The following is a 20,954-nucleotide window of genomic DNA, read 5'->3' as shown; positions in this document are numbered from 1 at the left end:
GCAGCGCACGAGCTGGTGGGGGCCCTTGCTGCTGCTGCTGCTGCTGCTGTCGCTTCAGCAGCAGCGTCTAGACTGCTGCAGGGAGACTCGTGCAGAAGCGCCGCGCCCACTGAGGGGCCTTTTGCTGCTGCTGCTGCTGCTGCCATTGCTGCTGCTGCTGCTGCCTCGCGAATAACGCTTTGGCACATGGGGGCCCCACAAGTAGCGCAAAAAGGAACAGGAGGAGGAAGGGCCCCCACAGGCAGCAGCGGCTGCATGCGCAGGTGCAGCAAGCGCCGCCACGGCCACCGCTGCTGCTGCTGCTGCTGCTGCTGCTGCCACAGAGCCTCTTCCGCGCGGTGCAGGCGGCATATTTCCCGCTCAGTTTCTTGCTGCTGCTGCTGCTGCAGACTCAGTTGCTGCTGCTCCTGCTGCAGGACCAGCAACGCAGCAGCAGCTGGCCCAACCTCCATCAGAGGATGCACTTGTTGCTGCTGTTGCTGCTGCTGCTGCTGCCGACGTCGCTGCTGCTGCAGCTTGAGCCTCTCACATCGGGGAGCTGCCAGAGAGGGCCGCCGCCGCGATGGCGGCTCTTGTTGCGGCTCCTGCTGCAGCAGCTGCTGCTGCTGTTGCTGCTGCTGCTGCTGGTGTCCCTGTTGCAGCTTCTCCTGCTTTTGGGTTTGTTGCTGCTGCTGCTGCTGCTGCTGCTCTGAGAATGAGTCCACTGAGAAAGATTGCTTCACTTCGGGGACCCCCAGCAGCTCGAACCAAAACCCTCGCAGCCCACCGCCGCTGGCGCCGTCTGAAGTAGCAGCAGCAGCAGCAGCTGCTGCTGCTGTTGCTGCTGCTGCTGCTCCTGCGGGTGCAGTAGCAGCACGAGAGGCCAACAGCCCATCCTCTGCGGATGCGGGTGAGAGGCCTTCTGCTGCTGCTGCAGGAAGTTGTGTTGAAGCAAACTCGCTTTGGCTGCTGCTGAGTGTATCAGCTGCAGCTGCCTGCGCTGCTGCAGCAGCTGCTGCAGCCTCTGTCTGCTGCTGCTGAGGACCGTGTTGCATCTCCTGCAGCAGTGCTAACCGGTGCTGCTGGTGCTCCTGCTGCTGTTGCTTCTTGTTCTGCTGCTGCTGCTGCTCTTTCCCTGTCGGTTGCGAGAGAGGATGCCTCATTTTCTGTTACATCCGTTGCTGCTACGCTGGGCTTTGCTGTTGCAGCTGCAGCGTCCAACGCTGCAGCAGCAGCAGTCGGTGCTGCTGCTTCGGGTGCTGCTGCGTCGCGATATCTTTCACTAGATTCCGCAGATTCAGCAGCAGAAGGATCAACTGCTGCAGCAGCAGGCTGCTGCTGGTTCAGTTTGCAGCTGCTGCCCTCGTTTGCTGCCTCCATCAACCGGGGTGTTGCGGCTGCATCGTCTGCAGCAGCAGCTGCAGCAGCAGCAGCAGCAGCTCCCTGCGCCTCTGTGCTCTCTGCCGAGAAATAATTGTCTTCAACGCAAGCAGGAAGGCCCCACACGCCTGGTACCTGCTGCTGCTGCTGAGGCAGCTGCTCTCCTTGCTGTTGCGGCGGCAGCAGCTGCCCCCCTCGCTGCTGCTGCTGCTGCTGCTGCTGTTTTGCATTAGTCCACCCGCTAGGCCCGCGAGCGCGTGAGCGCAATTTCTTTTCTAGCCAGGAAGAAGCGACTTTTGCTGCCTCAGCAAAAACCGTTTTTTTAGACCTGCTGTTGCTGCTGCTGCGGCTGCTGCTGCTGCCGCCGCTGCTGCGGGGAGTTTCTCCATCTGAGGAGGCACCTGAAAAGCTCTTGCGTCTGACCTGCTGCTGCTGCTGCTGCTGCTGTTGTTGTTGTTGTTGCTGCTGCTGCTTCGGACCTTCACTCGAGGAAAGCGGCAAGCCTCCGAGGCGTGCAGGGACTCCTTGTGGGAAATCTTGCTGCAGCTGCTGTGGGACACGCTCCTGCTGCTGCTGCTGCTGTTTCTGCTGCTGCTGCTGCTGCTGCATTCTGCCGTTAAAGGTAAGGCCACGTGCAACTCTTCGTGGGGGCATCCATCTGAAAGGAAGGGACAACACAAGGAAGCAGCAATCTGAGTCACGGGGAGCAGCAGCAGCAGCGAAACCGGCAGCAGCAGCAACAGAAGCAGCAGCGACAGCAGCAACAGCAATAGGCGCTCCCCTGGCAAAGTGCAGGATAAAGGCCCCAAAGTACGCTGCAGTGCGTCTCTGCGCTTCTCGAGGCCCGGCAGCAGCAGCAGCAGTGGTAACAATAACAGCGGCAGCAGCAGCAGCAGCTGCTGCAGCAGCAGCTCACGTGCGCCTGCGAACATCTGTCCTTGGGGTCTCTTTTGCTACCCATGGGCCTGTGAGACTTTCGCCATAAGCCCATCCGCATTCGTCTGTCTCTTTTGAGACAACAACAGCAAATCCAGCAGCAGCTGCTGCTGCTTCGGTCTGCGGCTGCTGCTGCTGCTGCTGCTGCTGCTGCTGCTGTCCCACTCGCGGGGTGTCTGCAGCTACCTGGAAGAAGCAGCTGCCCTTAAACTCTCCTTTGGGCCCGCGGCACTGGGCCTCTATAAGAGACACGGGGAAGGCGCTGCTGTTTTCGTCACTGTCTGCTGCTGCTGCTGCTGCTGCATCACCTGCTGCTCCTTCTGAGATGAACTGCTGCTGCTCCATTCGGACAGTGGGCAGTAGTGGCAAGCAAAGCTGCCGCGGCAGCTGTTGCTGCTGCTGCCGCTGCGTTTGCTGCCCTTGTGTCACTCGCTGCCCCTTTTGCTGCAGCAGCAGCTGCTGGCTCTGCTGCCGCCGCTGCTGCTGTTGCTGCAGCAAGACGCCGTGGCAGCTGCAGCGCTTGGCTGCGGCCGACAGCAGCTGAACAGTTAGAGGTCCAGGGCTGCCTCCTGCTGCTGACAGCAGCAGCAGCAGCTGCACGCGGTGCAGCAGCAACGCAGACTGCAAGATAAAGCCCCAGAAGAAGCGGCTCAAGGGGCTGCTGCTGCTGCAGCGTTGCTGCTGTTGCTGCTGCTTCCGCTGCTGCAGCGACCGTAGCAAAGGCGACAGTATTCTCATCGGCCCCCCAGCAAGGCAGTTAATTCCGCAGCAGCAGCACCAAATAGGCTGCAGCAGCTTCTGCTGCTCCACCTCATTTTCGTGCTGCTGCTGCACATCCTGGTCCTCTTGCTGCTGCTGCTGCTGCTGCTGTCGCAGCTGCGGGTTTCCTCCAGCTTTTTCAAGAGGCAGCGCCGCTTCGTTGCTGCTGCTTGCATTCACCTTCGCATTTGCTGCTGCTGCTGCTGCGGGGCGTTGCAGCAGCAACAAGTGCTGGTGCCGGTGCAGCATGAGCAAGACTGCAGCAACAGCAGCAGCACTTGCAGCAGCAGAAGGACAAGGATCCTTTGAGGCGATTGTCTCTGCAGTTTGTTTTGCTGCCTCTGCTACTGCTGCTGCCTGCCCGCCAGCAGCAGCAGCAGCGGCCAAAGCCGTCTGTCTGGCAACATCAGCAGCAGCAGCTTTCTCTGCGGGGCATTTGAAGAGCAGCAGCGTGAGCCCTTCCCGAGGCAGCAGCAGCAGGAGGAGCGGCAGCCTTGCTGCTGCAGCGAGAGCCCTCTGCGCGGCTCTCGGGTGCAGCAGCAGCAGGAGGCCGAGCAGCAGCAGCAGCAGCAGCAGCAGCGCAACAGCCGCGCTGCTGCTGACGACAGCCATGAGGTAACAAAAGGCAGCAAGAGAAAGCCCCGGGCTGCTGAAGTCAAAGACACAGCCCAGCTGCCTTGCTGCTGCAGCAAACCGCCGCTGCAGCCGCTGCATGCGCTTCAGCTGCTGCCCCAGCAAATGCACTGGAGTCAAAGCCCCAGCAGCTGCTGCTGCTCCCTCTCCAGGGCTAAGAGATAATTCGTTAAAAGGTTGTGGGGTGTCGAAAGCATCAGGTTTGTGCTGCAGCAGCTGCAGCCAGCTAGCGCCTTCGACTGCTGCTTCCAGCAGCAGCGTGCTGCTGCAGCTCGCTGCTGCTGCTGGTGCTGCGGGGGTTGCTGCTGCTGCTGCCGCCGCCGCTGCTGTTGCTGCCGCCGTCTCTTCGTGCACGCATACCGCCTCCTCAGCGCACGCCAGGTCGTCCCGCTGCTGCTGCTGCTGCAGCTCGCTCTGCTGCTGCTGCTGCTGCTGCTGCTGCTCCACCGCTAGCTGTTTTGCTGCCGCCGCTGCTGCACCCGGAGAAACGGCACCGTTCCTCTTCGCTGCCGGCGCTGCGGCACTCGCAGCAGCAGCCGCAGCAGCAGCAGCCGCAGCAGCAGCAGCAGAGGGAATGTTCTTGCACTTCTCTAGCAGCGGATGCTTCGCTGTAGAAAGCGAAAAGCCCCTCAGCTGCAGCAGCCGCGGAGAGCCGCAGCCGAGCTGCTGCTGCTGCAGCCGGAAACTGCAAATATAATAGTCCTGTCCAGCTCCAATCCGCAGGCAGGTTTGGCCCCTGCTTACCCCACTTGTTGCTGCTGCTGCTGCCGCCGCTGCTGCTGCTGCTGTCGCGGCCGCGTCCAGCGTCGTCTGCGTTGCTGCTGTTGCACAAGTTTCGCTTGCGGCGAGTAGGTCTCCTGGTGCAGCAGCAGCAGCAGCAGCAGCCGCAGCAGAAAGAGCCGGCGCATTTACTGTAGCCATCGCGGGGCTGCCGCTGCTGCTGCTGCTGCCGCTGGGTTCGTGTACTCTAGAGCTCTTCACCTGCTGCTGCTGCTGCTGCTCCAGCGGGGCAGCAACGAAGTGCAGCAGCAAATCTTCCTGCGGCCTCGGGTGCAACACAGGAAGGTTGATGCAGCAGCTCGGCAGCAGCAGCAGCAAACTGCGGCGGAAGGAAACAGCTGGGGCTCCCGAGGCCCTTCCAAACCACTTATAGAAGAGAGAAGGAGAGGAGACGAGCCCGGCCTGCTGCTGCTGCTGCTGCTGCTGCGGCCGCTGCTGGCGGCAGCACGCTGCTGCTGCTGCTGCTGCTGCTGCAGGCGGGGCCCCGTATACCCCAAAGAAAGACACAGAAGACTGAAACTCTAGGAAGCAGTAAAGCCCGTAGCCTTCAGGCAGCAGCAAATCATGCAGCGCGAGAAGGCGCAGCGACACAAAAGTTCTCTCGCCCGTTGCTGCTGCTGCTGTTGCTGCTGCTGCTGCTGCTGCTGCTACAGGTGCAGAAGTACGCCACGCAGCAGCAGGCAGCAACGCTTGCGGGTCCCCTAGCGCCAGCTGCTGCTGCTGCTGCTGGTTCTCCGCCGCCGCAGCCGGAAGCGCTGCTCCCGCCGCTGCTGCTGCTGCTGCTGCTGCTTCTTGCTGCTCGCGCTGCCGACGGGCAGCAGCAAGAGAGAGCCAGCCTGCAGCAAACAGCCAAGCGGGAAGACCCTCAAGAAGATTTGAGGGAAAGACGAAGTAGGAGTTGCGGTGTACGTACACCTCAGCGGGGCTGCCCAGGTAGCAGCAGCAGTCCATCAGCTGCATCCAGTCGTAAGCTGTTGCTGCTGCTGCTGCAGCAAACACCACTTCTTCCGTGCATGCAGCCAAGGCTGCTGCGGTCTCCTGCTCTGCTGCTGCTGCTGCTGCTGCCGCAGCCGCCGCCGCAGCGGCGCTCTCCGCTGCTGCGGCGGTCTCAGCTGCTGCGTCTGCTGCAGCAGCGGCAGCAGCTGCTGCTGCTGCGTCTGCTGCTGCTGCAGCTGGCTCCATAGAACCGTCCTGGTCATCGCTCGTGTCTGAGCCTCCTGCTGCTGCTGTTGCTGCTGCTGCCTCAGACAGCGAGACGGAGGGTGAGACAGCCACGCTGCTGACGCGCTGCTGCTGCTGTCGCTGCTGCTGCTGCTGCTGCTGATACTTCTGCTTGAGGCTGCGCTGCCCCTTGAGCCCTTTCAAGGTGCTGTGCTGCTGCTGCACCCTTGTCTGCTGCTGCTGCTGCTGCATGCGCTGCAGCAGCAGCAAATTGGGGGCCACAAGCGACCACCTGAAAGTTGCTGCTGCTTTGTCATAAACAAATTTCTCTACGCGGCTGCCGCGCAGCTGCCAGCAGCAGGTAGCAGCAGCAAAGTCGATCCAGGAAGCAAGTGCCGCGTCCGTGACTACGTTGCTGCTGCTGCTGCTGCTGCTAAGGGGGCAGCAGCGCAGAAATGGCAGCCGCTTAAAAGAATATAAAATTGAACCCCGCAGCACGAAGAAGCGCGGGGCAAATCTTTTGGTGTGTCTGGTTTGCCGCTGCAGCCAGCCTGCACGCAGGAACAGCAAGTTGCTGCTGCTGCTGCTGCTGTTGCTGCTGCTGCTGCTGCTGTTTGGGGGGGCTGGCCGAGGAGCTGATGGATCAGCAGAAAGTGTAGGGAGGGAGTAGATGCGGCTGCCGGTGTATGGTGCAGCAGCAACTGCTGCTGCAGGTGCTGCTGCTGCTGGAGGGCGTTCTGCTGCAGGCGCTGCTGCTGTTGCTGCTCCCCATGTTGCTGCTGCTGCTTCCTCTGCTCCTGCTGCTGCTGGGGCTAGTGCTGGCTCAGCAGCAGCAGCAGCAGCGGGAGGCAAGGGGCCCACATCGGGGCCTTTCAGTTTTGCTTCTGTCTCTATCCCATCTTGGTCTGCTGGCAGAAGAAGGCCTAGCTCTGCTGAAGCAGCTGCAGCAGCAACTGCAGCAGCATCTGCAGCAGCATCTGCAGCAGCATCTGCAGCACCATCTGCATCTGCAGCAGCAGCTGCTGCTGCTGCTGAGCCGATCTCGCTATCGCTGCCCGCACCGCTGCCAGGCCCACTCCCCTCTTCCTGCTGCTGCAGCGGCAGCTGCTGCGCTTGCTGCTGCTCTTGTTGCTGCTTCTGGTGCTGGTCGGGGTCTTCTTGCTGCTGCACCATTGCGAAAGTGGTGCCCTGCCGGGGCTGCTGCTGTTCCTGCTGCTGCTGCTGTTCTCATACTGCTGCTGCTGCGCTTGTTGCTGCTCGATTTGCCTCTCCGCCAGCTGGTTGCGCTGCGAAGGCTCATGTTTCTAGGAGCAGCAGCAGCCACACATCGGAGTTGCTGCTGCTGGTGCTGCTGCTGCTGCCGCTGCAAAATAGAACTGTTTAATAACGAAAGAGACGTGAGAAGCAGACAAAAAAGCACTGGCTCTGTCTTCTTCAGTTCTTGGGAACCGTTGCTGCTGCTGGTGCTGCTGCTGCTGCTTTGGCGGCGGCGGCTGCGGCCGCGGCTGGGGTGTCGGCAGCGGTTTGCTGCAGCAGCAGTACTGCAGCAGCAGAAGCAGCAGCAGGATCTCTTCCCAAAATAACCCTGCGAGTTTTCCAAAAGCGAGCAAAAACAGCTGCATCCTTCAAGCCTGTTGCTGAATTTGAATCAGGATCTGCTGCTGTTGCTGCTGCTGCTGCTGGAGGGCTGCTGTGTGGGGCGCCGAGCAAAGACATGGCTTGACCCAGCAGCAGCAGCAACTGAGGCAGCAGCGGAGCGAGCAGCAGCAGCATCAGCAGCAGCTGAGCCAGTAGCAGCAGCAACTGCAGCATCACCCTCTAGAGCAGCAACGACAGCAGCAACAACAGCAGCAGTGACAGGGGAGGGCGGACAGCTGCGGCGCGGCAGATGCAGCAGAAGCTGTAGCAGCAGCAGCGCAGCAGCAGCGACAGCAGCAGCAACAAGCTGCAGAGGAAAATAATGACTTATGCGAAGACGCATTTTGGAGACAGACGGCCCAAAGAAACAGCTGCTGGCTGCTGCTGCAGCAGCAACAGCAGCAGCAGCAGCAGCAGCAGAGGGCAGCACCCGCAAACAAACACAAATCAAAGGCAGATGAACGTGAATAAACAGCAGAGAGCGCCCCGCTGAATAGGGGCCAACAGCAGCAGCAGCAAGCTCCTGCACAATGCTGCAGCAGCTGCTGCTGCTGTTGCTGCTGCTGCGCGCAGCTCAGTGCCTCGGCGGGCTTGTGCTTCACACAGCTCCCCAGAACGCCATTTGCTGCAGCTACAGTAGCAACGGAAGCAGCAGCAGCTGTGGCTGCAGCAGCCACAGCAGCAGCAGCCACGGCGGCGCAAGACAAGACAGCAGCAGGTGCAGCGGGAGCTGGTGTAGCAGCAGCAGCAAAGAAACAAATAATTTGCTGCGGCTCCCGAGAGCAGCAGCATTTGCAGCTGCCGCTCCACGCTTCGGCAGCAGCAGCAGCAGCAGCAGGCCCCCTCTCTCACCCGCAGCAACCCAACAGCCATACTTCTTCACACCACAGGAGGAGCAGCAGCAGCGGGCGCCTGAGCAGCAGCAGCAGCGAGAGCAGCAGCTACAGCAGCAGCAACGAGACCAGCAGCAGCAGGAGCGAGACCGTTTAGCGTCCTGGGGTCGCTCCAGTTTATACAGCAGCAGCAGCAACAGCGGCGCGCTGCAGCTGCTGCTGGTTCCTCCTGTGCGACTTGCTGCTGCTGCTGCTGGTAGGGGCAGCAGCAGCAGCGAGGTGTCTGCGGAGGCGGCAGCAGCAGCAGCAGCGAGGTGTCTGTACACCCGAACCCTCGTGGGCATCTTCGGCCGCCTAGCAGAAAAAGCAGCACATCAAAGTTGGGGTCTTGCTGCTTCTCACCATTTCGGCGTGCGAGCTGTTGCTGCTGCTGCTGCTGCAGGGAGGCCTGCAGCAGCAGCAGCAGCAGCAGCACCGCGGAGAGCAGCGGCAAAGGGGGGAGACAAGAAGGTTAGAACACCCTGGTACGCGCTGCTGCTGCTGAAGGTGGCGCTTCTGCAGCGCCAGAGGAAGCAGCGCAAGCGCAGGAAGCAGCAGCAGCAACAGCAGCAAGAGCAGCAGCAGCAGCAGCTGCTGCTGGAGGACCATCTGGACTTCTCGCAGATACCCCCTTGGCTGCTGCGGGCTGCTGCTGCAGTGCTGAGCAGAAACAGCAGCTGCTGCTCCTCCCCAGTTGCGCTGCTGCAGCTGCTGCATGCACTGTGCAGCCTGGAGGCGGCCCCGACGGAGCAGCAGCTGCAGCAGCTGCTGCAGCAGCAGCAGCAGCGGGTCTGGCAGCAGCTGGCGGAGGCAGCAAAGGATCGGCGCTCGGCTCGCCGCAACGAGTGGCTGCTGCAGCAGCAGCTGCAGCAAGCTCGAGTGTACAGACAGGAGTGGCTGCTGCTGCTGCCGCTACTGCCATTTTGCTGCCCCTTTGAAGTAATGGAGTGTCTGCTTACTGCTTCCGAGAGGCATGCATTTGTTTCTGTATCTGGTGGCACAGCAGCAGCAGCAGCAGCTGCTGCTGCTGCTGCTGCTTTGGCTGGCAGCGACGCAGCAGCAGCAGCTGCAGCTACTGCTGCCAGGGGCAACCCCACAGTTATGCGCCGAGCTGTACAGACACTCGGGAAGTCTGGTGCTGCTGCTGCGCTTGCTGCCGCTGCTGTTGACGGGCTGTTGCTGCTGCGGCGGAGAGAAACAGCAGCAGCAGCAGCAGCAACTGCAGCAGAGGAGACCGATGTCGTGTGCCTGCCAAAGATCAGTACTGCTGCGTTGCAGCAGCAGCAGCAGCAGCAGCAGCAGCCGCGACCGCGCATTTCTCTGCCGCTGCTGCACCTGCACCAGCAGCTGCGCGCCAGGCAGCAGCTGCTGCTGCAGCTAGACGAAGCTAGCGGCAGCAGCAGCAGCAGCAGCAGTGTCGGCTACTTCGCAGCAACCTTGCATGAGCCAGAGACCACAGCTGCACCACAACCAGCAGCAGCAGGAGCAGGTGCTGCTGCTGCGGCAGCAGCAGACGCTGCCGCAGCGGCAGCAGCAGGTGCTGCCCCAGCGGCAGCAGCAGGTGCTGCTGCTGCAGCACCACGGCAAGAGGATTGGCAAAGCCTTTGGCTGCAGCAGCTCAACGCAACATTTGAGAAAGAACTCGTTGTGGAGGCAGCACCTGCTGCTGCTGCTGCTGCTTTCGGTGCATTTGCTGCAGACCCATCGGCAGCAGCAGACATCAGCAGCTGCATGTGCCCTGCAGTTGCTGCAGCTTTCAATGACTTCTTTGACTGGCTGGCGCAGCAGCAGCAACAGCCGCAGCGGCGGCCGCTACGGCGGCAGGTGCAGCAGCAGCAGCAGCAGCAGCAGCAGCAGCAGCAGCAGCAGCACCAAGGCGACAGCAGCTACGTGTGCTACAGCAGCATCAGGGAGAGGCTTCTCCAGGCTGCTGACGGAGAGCCGGACGAAACTCTCTTTCTAGAAGATGCTATACGCTGTCTGCAGCAGCAGCAGCAGCAGCAATAGCAGCATCAGCTCTTCTCGCTAAAGCAGAAATAGCAGCAGCAGCCGCTGCTGCTGCTGCACTAGCAGCAGCAGCTGCTGCAACAGCAGCAACAGCAGCTCTAACAGCAGTAACGGCTGCACTAGCACCAGTAACAGCAGCACTTGAAGCACACACGGCAGCAGCTGCTGTTGCTGCAGCTGCTGCTGTTTCCGCTGCCGTTGCTGCTGTTGCTGCGACAGCAGCAATACGTGACGCAGCACCGCAGAGTTCGCTGTGTTGGCTGTTGCCTTCTAGCATAAAAACAACTGCTGCTGCGGCAGCTGCTGCTGCAGCAGCTGCTGCTGTAGCAGCTGCTGCTGCAGGGACTGCGAATGCATGGGTTGCTTCAGGGACTGCTGCTGCAGCAAATCTTGCTGCAGCAATAGCGACTGCTGCAGCAGCAGCTGCAGCGGCAACAGCAACAATGCTCTTGTCAAGTTACGTTTGAGGTGTATAGACAGCTCAGCAGCAACTGCTGCACTTTAAGTACGCCACAGAATATGAAACGAATGCAGCAGCTCTAACATTGGACGCTGTATTGCTGCTGCTGCTGCTGTTGCTGACGCACGGCAGCAGCACGTGCTGCTGCTGCTGACAAAACCTGCTGCAGCAGCTGCTGCTGTAGCCGCCCGTCCAGCAGCATCAGGTGCAGCTTGGCCTGCGTCAGCTTTCGCAGCAGCTGCTGCAGCGGCGCCTGCAGCAGCAGCAGCTGCTGCTGCTACTGGAGGCCGGCGCAGCAGCGCAGGCCGGGGAGACGAGAAGCAGCAAAGAAACACAAGACATAAATGCCAAAAAGTTTTGTTTTTTGTCTAGGAGAAATCCGCGTCTGCTGTTCTTTCTAAAACGCGGAAATAAAGACGCAGCCGCTTTATCAACGCCTTGGCTTCCGTCAGGTCCTGCAGCAGTAGCAGCAGCAGCAGCAGCAGCAGCAAGTCGAAGCAGCAGCAGCGAGTGGCAGCAGCAGCAGCAGCAGCAAAACAAAAAAGCTCTTGCCTCGAGCATAATTGCTGCTGATAGCTGCGCCTCCAGCTCGTCCACAGTCTCCTTTACGGCGCTGAGAGCCACAAGCACAGCCCCACCTAGCTAGCTAGCTAGCCAGCTAGCTAGCTAGCTAGCTGGCTAGCTCTCTGGCCAGCTAGCTGGCTAGTTTTCTGGCTAGCTAGCTAGCTAGCTGGCTGGCTAGGTGGCTAGCTAGCCGGCTGGCTAGGTGGCTAGCTAGCTGGCTGGCTAGCTGGCTAGCTAGGGGCCAGCTAGCTGGTCCAGCCAGCTAGCTGGTCGGCAGTTCAGCTAGCTCTTTGGCGACCTGCCTGTCTAGCGAGCCATATTTCTAGCTTGCTTCTAGCTAGCTGGCCAGCTAGCTAGCCAGCTGGCTAGCTAGCTATCTCGCCTTCTAGCTAGCTAGCTTGCTTTCTAGCTAGCTGGCTAGCTAGCTAGCTAGCCAAAGGGCTAGCTAGCTAGCTAGCCAAAAGGCTAGCCAAAACTCCCCTAGCTCCGTAAGTCGCTAATGAGTTCTTTAACTAGCTCGCGAGTGCGGGGTCGCCCAAACCACCGGTTACCCCTTAGCTAGCTAGCTAGCTAGCTAGCTAGCCAGCTGACTAGCTAGCTAGCTAGCTGACTGGCTTGCCAACTAGCTGGCTGACTAACTGACTAGCTAACTAGCTAGCTAGCTAGCTACAACTGGCTGCATGCGTGGGGAGCCCAGGCCGCGTGCTAGGCTGCCACAGACGACTAGCTAGTTGACTAGCTAGCTAGCTAGCCAGCCAGCCATTCAGATAGCTAGCTAGCTAGCTAGCTAGCTAGCTAGCTAGCTATTCAGCTAGGTGGATAGCTAGCTGCCTTCGCCCACCTGGCTAGCTTATCCACGTCGTCTCGGGTCTTGCAGGAGTCCAGCCGTTCGTGAATCTGCAGCAGCAGCAGCAGCAGCAGCAGCAACAGCAGCAACCGCAGTTGCACCAGGCTCACATCAACGGGCCGCTGCAGCGGCAGCAGCTTCAGGACCACAAACGGCAGCAGCAGCAGCAGCAGCAGCAGTAGCAGCAACAAAAGTCACCTGCATAACTTCTATGAGGATTTCCCTCTCATTGATCCTGTCGTCCTGAAGAGAGCAGCAGCAGCAGCAGCAGCAGCAGCAGCGGGCAGGAAGTCAGGGGCAGCAGCAATGCTGCTACAGCTGCTGCTGCTGCAGGAGCAGACACCGCTGCAGGGCGATGAAGGATATAACAACAGCACAAGCAGCAACAGCAGCAGCAACAGCAGCAGCAAAAGCAGCAGCAGCAACTCACGAGAGCAGCAGGAGAGCCTCGGCCCTGCAGCAGCAGCAAATGCTCGGCCCTCGCGGCAGGGTTTTGGAGTGTCTTGACAGCAGCAGCAATGTGGCGCTGGTGCACTTCACACAGAGCCTGCTCTTCCTGCAGACCCGCACACAAACTGCTGCTGCTGCTGCTGTTGCTCCTGCAGCAGCAGCTGCTGCTGCTGCTGCGGGGTAGTGGTGGGAGGAAGAGCTAACGGGCGTGGGAATCGGGAGAGCTGCTGCTGCTGCAGCAGGTCAGCGCTCGTGCTGCTATTTCTGCTGCTTCGGAATCGGGGGCGCTGCTGCTGCTGCAGCAGGTCAGCGCTGCTGCTGCTATTTCTGTTGCTTCTGCCGCTGCTGCTGCCGCTGCTGCTGCTGCTGCTGCGAGGTGTACGTACATCTGACTTGTCCGCAGCCTTGTCGGGGTGTATCTGCTGCTGCAGCTGTTTGTAGCGAGCGGAAAGAACTGGCAAGTTGACATCAAAGGAAGCAGGACTGCAGCAGCAAAAGAAGAAATAAAAAATAAAATTAAAAAAGAAGAAAAAAAAAGATGTTTTTCAGATTTAATGGAGACACTGGAGGTTAAGGAGATTAAAAGAATTCAAAAAGGAACTCAAAAGATCAAAAAGGAGTTAAAACCTCGAAAAGCCACACACCAAACCCTAAACCCTAAACCCTAAACCCTAAACCCTAGGCACTACGTCCGAAGCTTTAAATTCTGTGAGAGTGACAAGAGGGGAAAAGGAGACAGCCATAATCAGCAGCAGCACAGTGCGTAGGGTTTGGGGTTTAAGGCTTAGGGTTTAGGGTTTAGGGATTAGGGTTTGAGATTTAGGGTTTAGGGTTTACAGGTCAAATATGGCAAAGGCAGAGACAGGACCCGTCGACGGGTAGGCAGGCGGCAGCACGGCACCGCAGTTCTGAGCAGCAGCAGCAGCAGCAGCAGCAGCAGCAGCTTCAGTTGCAGCAGCAGCTTGAGTGGCAGCAGCAGCTTCAGCGGCAACAGCAGCAGCAGCAACGCGGCAGCAGCATTCACGGCAGCAGTAGAAGCAACAACAGCAGCAGCAGCAGCAGCAGCGGCAGCAGCAGCAGCAGCACCAAGAACTGCGGGCGTGAGGGACTGCAAAGAGAACGGGAGAGAGAAAAAAGGAGAAGCACATAAAAGCCCAAACAAATAAATAAATAAATAAAAATGAAATAAATAAATAAATAAATAAATGAAAATAATAGAATAAATAAATAAAGATAAATCAATAATTCTGCTGCCGGGGGCCTTGCCTTGCAGATGATTTTAATTCCCTCAAACGCTTGCTGGCACTTCAGACAAGTACCACCCAGCCCTCTGCAGCTGCTGCTGCTGCTGCTGACGTTGCTGCTGCTGCTGCTGTCGTTGCTGCTGCTGCTGCTGCTGTTGCCTTCATTTGGCTCTGTATCCAACTCAATGGGGCCGTTGCGGTTAGTGCTCAGTAGCCTAAGACTGCTGCTGCACCAGAACCTGGTGCTGCTGCTGGTGCTGCTGCTGCAGTTGCTGCTGCAGTTCACCGCTGCTTGCGTGCAGCCGACTCCTACCAGCCAGCGCCTGGCCACGGTTTGCCGCAGCAGCTGCTGCTGCCTATGAAGCTGCTGCTGCTGTTGCTGCCGGTACTGATGCCCATGCTGCTCCTGCTGCTGCTGCTGCTCGTGCCGCTGCTGCTGCTGCTGCTGCCTGCACAGCACCCGCGCCTGCTGCTGCTCGTGCTGCTGCAGCCCGCAGCCACGCTGCTGCAGGCGCAGCGCTGCGGGCCCCTGGGGCCCCCACAGCGGCGTCCATAGCGAGCGCCCCCGCATTGTTCAGCTGAGGGTTTAGGGTTTAGGGTTTAGGGTTTAGGGTTTGGGGTTTGGAGCTGGGGAAGGCACAGCGCGTGTGTGTGTCAGTGCAGCGAGCTGCTGCTGCTGGCAGCAGCAGTGAAGCCCTACGCCTTGCTGGAGCCTGTGCTGTTTCAGCTGCCGCTCGCGTTGCTGCTGCTGCTGCTGCTGCTACTGCTGCCGCTGCTGCTGCTGCGCTCTCGCCGCCGACACCGGGGGCCCCCGTGCTGCTGCGCTGTTTCCGGTGTTGCTGCTGCTGCACAGCAACTTCTTTCCTTTACGCTAAAGTAAAATGCAATAATGGAAGAGGGCCAACGTAGAAGGAAGAGTAAAATGCCACAAAATGCTGCTTCTGCTGCGGCTGCCCCTGCTGCGGCAGCAGCAGCAGCAGCAGCAGCACCAGCAGCAGCAGCCAGCAGTGGGGGGGTCCGCTGCCGCCGAGGCAACGGCTCAAGCATCGACACTGCTGCTGCTGCTGCTGCAGCTGCTGCTGCTTTTCGCAGAGCTACTTCAATAGGCAGCTCAAATTAATTCAAAATTAAAAGGGTTTAGGGTTTACGGAGGCTCAGAGGTGTGCTGAAGCCTGTGCGATCCTGACGGCTGAGGACTAACGCCCTAGGGTTTAGGGTTTAGGGTTTAGGGCTTGAGCGCCTCATGCGCAGCTCCCCGGCTTCTCGCCCGCGACTTCTTTAGAATTTGAAGAAGCGCATTTAGAGACAAACTCTAAACCATTTCCTAAACCCTAAACCCTAGTTCAGAGGTTGGCGGTGTCCAGCCCGAGATCCGCTGGCTGGCGAGTCACCCTTGCTTCTTCTTCTACTGCTGCTGCTGCTGCTGCTGCTGCAAGGACAAAGTTCCTGAAGTAAAACTCATCACTGCAGCAGCACAGCCGCAGCTACACCAGCAGCAGCAGCAGCGACGGCAGCAACAGCAGCGGCAGCAGCGGCACAACAGCAGGAGCAGCTGCAACAGCAGCAAGAGAAGCGGCAGAAGTAATATCCGCAAACCCAGCAGCAACAGAAGCGCCTGGGGGAAGTCTTGGAGACGAATGTGTCGGAGAAACCGCTGCAGCAGCAGCGAGAGCAGCAGCAGCAGCGAGAGCAGTGGCAGCCTCACTGTCCTCACTGCAGCAACAGCAGCAGCGACGGCAGCAGCACCGGCAGCAACTACGGCAGGAGATCTGTGAGTAGCTGGACTGCAAGAAACACACTTGAATGCAGCAGTAACAGCAGCAACATCAGCAACAACAGCCTCAGCAGCAACAGCAGCAACATCAACAACCGCAGCGTCAGCAGCAACAGCAGCAACAGCGGCGGCAGCAGCAGCAGCAGTAACAGTGGCAGCATAATTGCGCCGAGTCCCTGAGCTGCAGCAGAAACAACGGCAGCAGCGCCGCAAGTGCCAGCGTTTACTGCAACAGCAAGAACAGCAGCAGCAGCAGCAGCAGCAACAGCAGCAGCAGCAGCAACAGCAGCAGCAGGACCAGCGGCAGCAGGTCTCTATTGCTGCGGCGTCTGCCCGTCAGCTGTTTCTCACCAGGCTGCGTGCTTCTTGTGACCACTCCTGCTGCAGCAGCAGCAGCTGCAGCAGCAGCAGCGGGCGCTGCAGCTGCAGCAGCAGCAGCAGCTGCTGCTGCTGCACATGCCGCTGCCGCTGCTGCTGCTGCTGCTGCTGCTGCTAGAGCCCTCTCGCCAAGATGGCAGCAGCACCAAACCCCCGCAGCATCTTCGCATTCACTGCAGCAAACCCTTATGACAAAAACCATTTGCTACGCCTCGGAGGAGCTCTTGCTGCTTTCTTCCTTGCCGCCCTCAACAGCGCCGTCCTGGTCTTCTACTACGTAAGCCCCAGCTAGCTAGCTAGCTAGCTGGCTAGCCAGCTAGCTAGCTAGCTAGCTAGCCAGTCATCTAGCTGGCTAGTTGGCCAGCCGGCTGGCTAGCTAGCTAGCTAGCCAGTTGGCTGGATAGCTGAGTCGCTAGCTAGCTGGCTGGCTGGCTAAGTAGCTAGCTAGCTAGCTAGCTGGGTGGCTTGCTGGATAGCTAGCCAGCTGGCTAGCTGGCCGGATAGCTAGCTAGCTAGGTAGCTAGCTAGTTAGGTGGTTGGCTGGCTGGCCAGGTAGCTGGCTGGCTAGCTAGCTACCTGGCTAGCTAGATAGCCAGATAGATGGCCAGCTAGATGGCCATATAGCCAGCTGGTTAGCTGGGTAGCTAGCTAGCTAGCTAGCTGGCTCCCCCTCTCTTTCCCGCTGCTGCTGCTGCTACTGTCCGGCTGCTGCTGCTGTTGCTGCGCCTTCTGCTGCTGCTGCATCTTCAGATGTTGCCTTTTCTGCTGCTGCTGCTGCTGCTAACTGTGTGCGTTCCGCCACCACTACTTTTGGCGCTTCTCCTGCGTGTGCTGCTGCATCCGCCGCTGCTGCATCTTCATCTGCTGCTGCTGCTGCTGCTGCTGCTGCAGTCTGCTGACAGCAACGTGAAAGTCAACTCCCGCTGGGGCTTATTTTTGGTGGTCATTGTCGACGGCTGGCTGCTGACTTGGTTTCAGCTGAAGACCCATTTGTGCAGCTACGCAGAAAATGTAAGCTGCTGCTGCTGCTGCTGCTGCTGCTGCTGCTGCAGTGCCAATAGTAGCAGCAGCAGCTGCTGCTGGTGCTGCTGTTGGTGCTGGGGATGCAACCCCTGTTAGTGCTGGTATTGCTGCTGTCGTTGCTCATCTGACACTGCTGCTGCTCATCTAGCGCCATTTGCTGCTGCTTATTTAACGCTGTTTGCTGCTGCTCATCAAACCATTTGCTGCTGCTCACAAATGGCATTTGCTGCTGCTCATGAACTACCGTTAGCTGCTGCCCAGCTAATGCAATTCACTGCAGCTCATCAAGCACCCTTCTAGCCCGAGTTGCTGCTGCTCCCCCCGCGCCATTTGCTGCTGCTGCTGCTCCTGCAATGCCATTTGCTGCAGCCCAAGGCTTTGGCCCAGTACGAATGGAGGGACCTTTTCGAGTCTGCCTACGGAGCTGTTGACAGATCCAAAATCTGCGACGAGGCCCAGCGCATGCTCATCGTTGCCATGGCTGTAAGCTGCTGCTGCTGCTGCTGCTGCTGCTGCTGCTGTTGCCGCTGCTGCTGCTGCTGGTGATGGTGGTGAGGGTGATGGTGGTGGAGGTGATGGTTTTGTTGGTGGGGGTGCCTTATGTTATCGCTGCTCCTGCTGCTGCTGGGGTCTGATTTGCTGCTGCTGCTTCTGCTGCTGCTATTACTGTTGCTGATGCTGTCCTTTGCTGCTGCTGTTGCGGCTGCTGTTACTGTTGCTGATGCTGTGCTCTGCTGCTGCTGTTGCTCCTTCCGTTACTGCTGCTTCTGCTGTGTGCTGCTGCTGTTGCTGCGGCTGTGCTTTGCTGCTGCTCTAACTGCTGTCGCTGCTGCTGCTGCTGCTGCTGCAGTGCTGCTTCGTGGCTGTGGCTTCTGCCCTCGCCAGCGTCGCCTTTGTGGTGCTGACGAGACTCAGAGGCAACCCGGAGCTTCGCGCGCAGCAGCACTACGACCACTGCAAAACCGGCATGGTAGGGTTCAGGGTTTAGGGTTTAGGGTTTAGGGTTTAGAGTCTAGGATTTAGGGTGTTGGGGGTGGGGTTTGAGGTTTGGGGCTTGAGGTTTTAGGTTTTGGGGTTTGGGGTTTGGGGTTTAGGGTTTGGGTTTAGATCTTGTGGTTTAGGGTTTAGGGTTTAGGGTTTAAGGATTGGTGGGGTGGGGTTTAGGGCTAAGCGTTTAGGGTTTGGGGTTTAGGGTTTGGAGTTTTGGGGAGTGGGGGCTTGTGCATTGACTGTCTTTTCGGTGCTGTTGCTGCTGCTGCTGCTGTTGCTGCTGTTGCTGCTGCTGCTATTTGCTGTTTGCTGCAGATGGTAATGGCCTTTTGCATGGTCGGGACAATCATGCCTCCAGTCATCTACGCCTTTACGTTGCCTGACTTCATGTGGGACCTTTGCTGCTGCTGCTGCTGCTGCCATTGCTGCTGCTGCTGCTGCTGCTGCTGAAGTTGTTGGAAACACTGTGCCAGCTGCTGCCTTTGATGGTCTGCTGCTGCTGTTGCTGCTGCTGTTGCTGCTGTTTCTGCATTCTGGTTTTGCTGTGCCTCCTCGCTAGGCGTTGTACGTGCGGCGACTGAAATGTGGCGGCTCTTCAACGGCTGCTGCTGCTGCTGCTGCTGCTGCTGCAGCATCGTGAAAGCAACTCCTGTCAAAGTGAGGGAAGGCGTTTTCGTAGGGGTGGTCTCTGGGTTGGCGCTCATCTCTGCAATTATGGGCTACCACATGTGAGCTGCTGCTGCTTCTGCTGCTGCTGCTGCTGCTGCTTCTGCTGCTGCTGCTGCTTCTGGCTATGTTTATCTTTTTGTTCCCTTGTTTCTTTCGTAACTAGCTGTATTTGTGTCTCCTGGCTAGCTTGCTGTATCCTGGCTAACTAGGTGTCCCCGTGTCTCCTCGCTAGCCAGCTGCTGCAGCCATCCAGCTAGCTGCTGCAGCTAGCCAGCTAGCTGCTGCAGCTAGCTAGCTAGCTGCTGCAGCGGCCGAGCTAGCTGCTGCAGCAGCACAGCTCGCCGCTGCAGCTCGCCGCTGCAGCTTGCTGCTGCAGCTGGCCGCTGCAGCTAGCTGCTGCAGCTAGCCAGCCAGCAGCTGCTTGGTGTGCTGCTGCGCTGCAGCGACCGGTCCGTGCTGCAGAGCAAAATGGAATTCGAAAGACTCGTTTGGGCTTCGCTGCAGGACGACCGGCTGCTGCTGCGGCAGCAAATGGCAGCAGACGCAGACGCCCTCGAAGCAGCAAAGTTCGGGGGCCTCCAGACCCCCGCGCAGCTAGCCAGGCAGGGTGAGACGCCCAGCTAGCTAGCCAACACCTAGCTAGCCAGCAGCTAGCTAGCCAGCAGCTGGCTAGCCAGCAGCTAGCTAGCCAGCAGCTAGCTAGCCAGCAGCTAGCTAGCCAGCAGCTAGGTAGCCAGCAGCTAGCTAGCCAGCAGCTAGCTAGCCAGCAGTTTGCTAGCGGACAGCGAGATAGCTAGCAGCTAGCTACCCAGCAGCGAGATAGCCAGAAGTTAGCTAGCCAACAGCTAGTTACCCTGCAGCTAGCTAGCCAACAGCTAGCTAGCCAGCAGCGAGCCAGCCAGCACCTAGCTAGGCAAAAAAGAGTTGGCCCGCAGCTGCCTTGCAAGCAGCTAGCTAGCGGCTAGCCAGCAGCTAGCCAGTGCAGATGGGCATGACTAGCCACTGGCTAGCCAGCCAGATAACAGGGCACTATCCCAAGTAGCGAAGCACACACTCAGCGGGCTAGCTAGCTAGCTAGCTAGCTAGTATGCCAGCTAGCTAGCTAGTTAGTATGCCAGCTAGCTGGCTAGCTCGCTAGCCAGCTAGCCGTTAGCTAGCTAGGGGAATTCGCTGGCAGGCAGCTAACCAGAATGCTGGGGAAGTAAAGCAGCTCGGACTACTGCTGCTGTTGCTGCTGCTGCTGCTGCTGCTGCTGCTGCAGTTAACCCAGAGAATCGAAAGGGCGTCGACAAGTTCTTGTTTGAGAGGGCGGGGCCCTGGAGATGGTGAGAAAAAGATTTTTTAATTTTAATTTTTTACTCTTTAATTTCGTAAAAATTGTTTTTCTTTTTGTTTTGCTTTTCTCCGCTGTTTCTTCTCTTTTATTTGATCTTCTGTCTTATTTGCTTCCCCTTTTTACTGCTCTTTTCCTTAAACATTTAATTATTTTATTCTTTAAATATTTATTAAATAATTGTATAGAATGAATCCCATAAATAGCGTGCATGTATGCATGCATGCATGCACCTTTTGTTGCTGCTTTTGTTCGCAAATAAGAATTAAATTAATTTCAATTTTAGTTTATTTTTGCACGCAAATGCAAGGAATAGAAAGAGGTGCTTTTCCTTCCTGGGGCTAGCAGCAGCAGCAGCAAGATGCGTGTGCATCTTGTTTTTCTGTCTTTGCTGCTGCTGCGGTGCTGCAGACAGCCACAGGATTGTGCCTAGAGCCCAGAAGCAGCAGCAACAAGCGAGACACTGCTTATATAGCAGCAGCAGCAGCAGCAAAAGCAGCGGGCCGCCATCGGCTGCTGCAGCTGCAGCTGCAGCTGTTGCTGCTGCTAGCAGCAAAATCGCCGCTAGCAACAGGGTGGCTGCGTTTCGCCACTGCTCCTGCAGCAGGCCTCCGTTTGCTGCTAGCAGCAGCGGAATCGCAGCCGCAGCAGCAGCTCGCGCTGCTGCGCGTTTGTGCCTTTTGTGCAGACCAAGGCATTAAGTCACTTTCTTTGGTAGACAGAACAGGTTTGAAGTCCTTTGCTCATCAATTTTGATTGGATTAGATATTTAAAGTGAACTATTTCGCGCAAAAAGAGGCGGCCGAGCTCCTGCATGCATGCAGTCTCAGGTGTACGTACACCTCAAGCAGACTCAGGTGTACGTACACCTCAACACTCGCAGCAGCGCAGCGCACTGCTGCCGTTGGCGGGAACTACTGCGTCTCAACGCTGAAATAATAAATAAATAGAACCAATTAAATAAAAGTAGTTTAACTAAACCAAATTAAATGATTGCGCATCACTGCTTAACCCGCAGCCCCCCCGGAAAAGCGAACTTTCGGGTGTACGTACACCCCAGAAACACCCAAAAACGGC

The 20,954-nt window shown here is 58.4% G+C and overlaps 4 protein-coding genes across 4 annotated transcripts in view; 2 read left to right on the top strand and 2 right to left on the bottom strand.

Annotated features, from left to right (window-relative positions):
• ETH_00032115 (uncharacterized protein) overlaps positions 1-6,801 on the bottom strand; it is a gene marked incomplete at both ends in the record, with an annotated part of 7,457 nt that extends 656 nt beyond the window's left edge. Inside the window, 3 exons of the mRNA XM_013377999.1 lie at positions 10-974; positions 1,054-2,017; positions 2,276-6,801. Of these exons, the coding sequence (XP_013233453.1) occupies positions 10-974; positions 1,054-2,017; positions 2,276-6,801 (6,455 nt within the window). The remainder of the gene's footprint in view (positions 1-9; positions 975-1,053; positions 2,018-2,275) is intronic.
• Positions 6,802-7,796: 995 nt separating this feature from the next.
• ETH_00032110 (uncharacterized protein) lies at positions 7,797-10,145 on the top strand (the record flags this gene model as incomplete). The annotated part of the gene is made up of 1 exon (XM_013377998.1): positions 7,797-10,145. The coding sequence occupies one exon, from the start codon at positions 7,797-7,799 to the stop codon at positions 10,143-10,145; it is 2,349 nt and encodes a 782-aa protein (XP_013233452.1).
• Positions 10,146-10,973: 828 nt separating this feature from the next.
• On the bottom strand, positions 10,974-14,281 carry ETH_00032105 (DnaJ domain-containing protein, putative; the record flags this gene model as incomplete). The annotated part of the gene is made up of 8 exons (XM_013377997.1): positions 10,974-11,060; positions 11,158-11,218; positions 12,011-12,066; positions 12,215-12,259; positions 12,447-12,572; positions 12,853-12,949; positions 13,304-13,374; positions 13,733-14,281. 8 exons carry the CDS (start codon positions 14,279-14,281, stop codon positions 10,974-10,976), a joined length of 1,092 nt encoding a protein of 363 aa, XP_013233451.1.
• A 1,714-nt stretch (positions 14,282-15,995) lies between these two features.
• Positions 15,996-19,873, top strand: ETH_00032100 (uncharacterized protein; the record flags this gene model as incomplete). Its single annotated transcript, XM_013377996.1, has 8 exons — positions 15,996-16,139; positions 16,754-16,873; positions 17,255-17,368; positions 17,736-17,855; positions 18,191-18,264; positions 18,508-18,603; positions 18,988-19,151; positions 19,806-19,873. 8 exons carry the CDS (start codon positions 15,996-15,998, stop codon positions 19,871-19,873), a joined length of 900 nt encoding a protein of 299 aa, XP_013233450.1.
• Positions 19,874-20,954: the final 1,081 nt, after the last annotated feature.

The sequence above is a fragment of the Eimeria tenella genome, genomic scaffold (assembly GCF_000499545.2).
Source record: "Eimeria tenella Houghton genomic scaffold, Eth_scaff70, whole genome shotgun sequence".
In the NCBI taxonomy this organism is placed as follows: domain Eukaryota; phylum Apicomplexa; class Conoidasida; order Eucoccidiorida; family Eimeriidae; genus Eimeria; species Eimeria tenella.
Note: the sequence above shows the minus strand (reverse complement) of the source record. Positions and strands in the feature narration are given on the sequence as shown.